At 77.6% G+C, this 304-nt stretch overlaps 1 protein-coding gene across 1 annotated transcript in view; it reads right to left on the bottom strand.

Annotated features, from left to right (window-relative positions):
- CEBPA (CCAAT/enhancer binding protein alpha) overlaps positions 1-304 on the bottom strand; it is a 2,847-nt gene that overhangs the window by 1,072 nt on the left and 1,471 nt on the right. The window contains exon 2 of the mRNA XM_019505279.1: positions 1-302. Coding sequence (XP_019360824.1) covers positions 1-302 — 302 coding nt within the window. The remainder of the gene's footprint in view (positions 303-304) is intronic.

Genomic DNA, 304 nt, shown 5'->3' with positions numbered 1-304 from the left:
GGGTGCGCGTGGTGCGGGCTGGGCACGGGCGTGGGGGGCGGCGTGGGGTGGCCGGGCTGCAGGTGCATGGTGGTCTGGGCGCAGTGCGCGATCTGGTACTGCAGGTGCGACGGGGCGGGCGGCTGCGCGGGGTAGAGCGCGGGCAGCGCCGCCGGCTTGGCCTCCTCGTCCTCCCGCGGCTCCTGCTTGATGAGCAGCGGCCGCAAGCCGGGCGCCGCGATGCGCTCGTACAGCGCGTCCAGCTTGCCGTCCAGGTAGCCGAAGAGCGGCTGCGGCGGCGGCGGCGGCTGCGGCGGGGGCCCCT

Source organism: Gavialis gangeticus, unplaced genomic scaffold (genome assembly GCF_001723915.1).
Source record: "Gavialis gangeticus isolate Ggan-Ray unplaced genomic scaffold, GavGan_comp1, whole genome shotgun sequence".
NCBI classification, from domain to species: domain Eukaryota; kingdom Metazoa; phylum Chordata; order Crocodylia; family Gavialidae; genus Gavialis; species Gavialis gangeticus.
The sequence above is the reverse complement of the archived record's forward strand: the minus strand, read 5'-3'. Positions and strand labels throughout refer to the sequence as shown.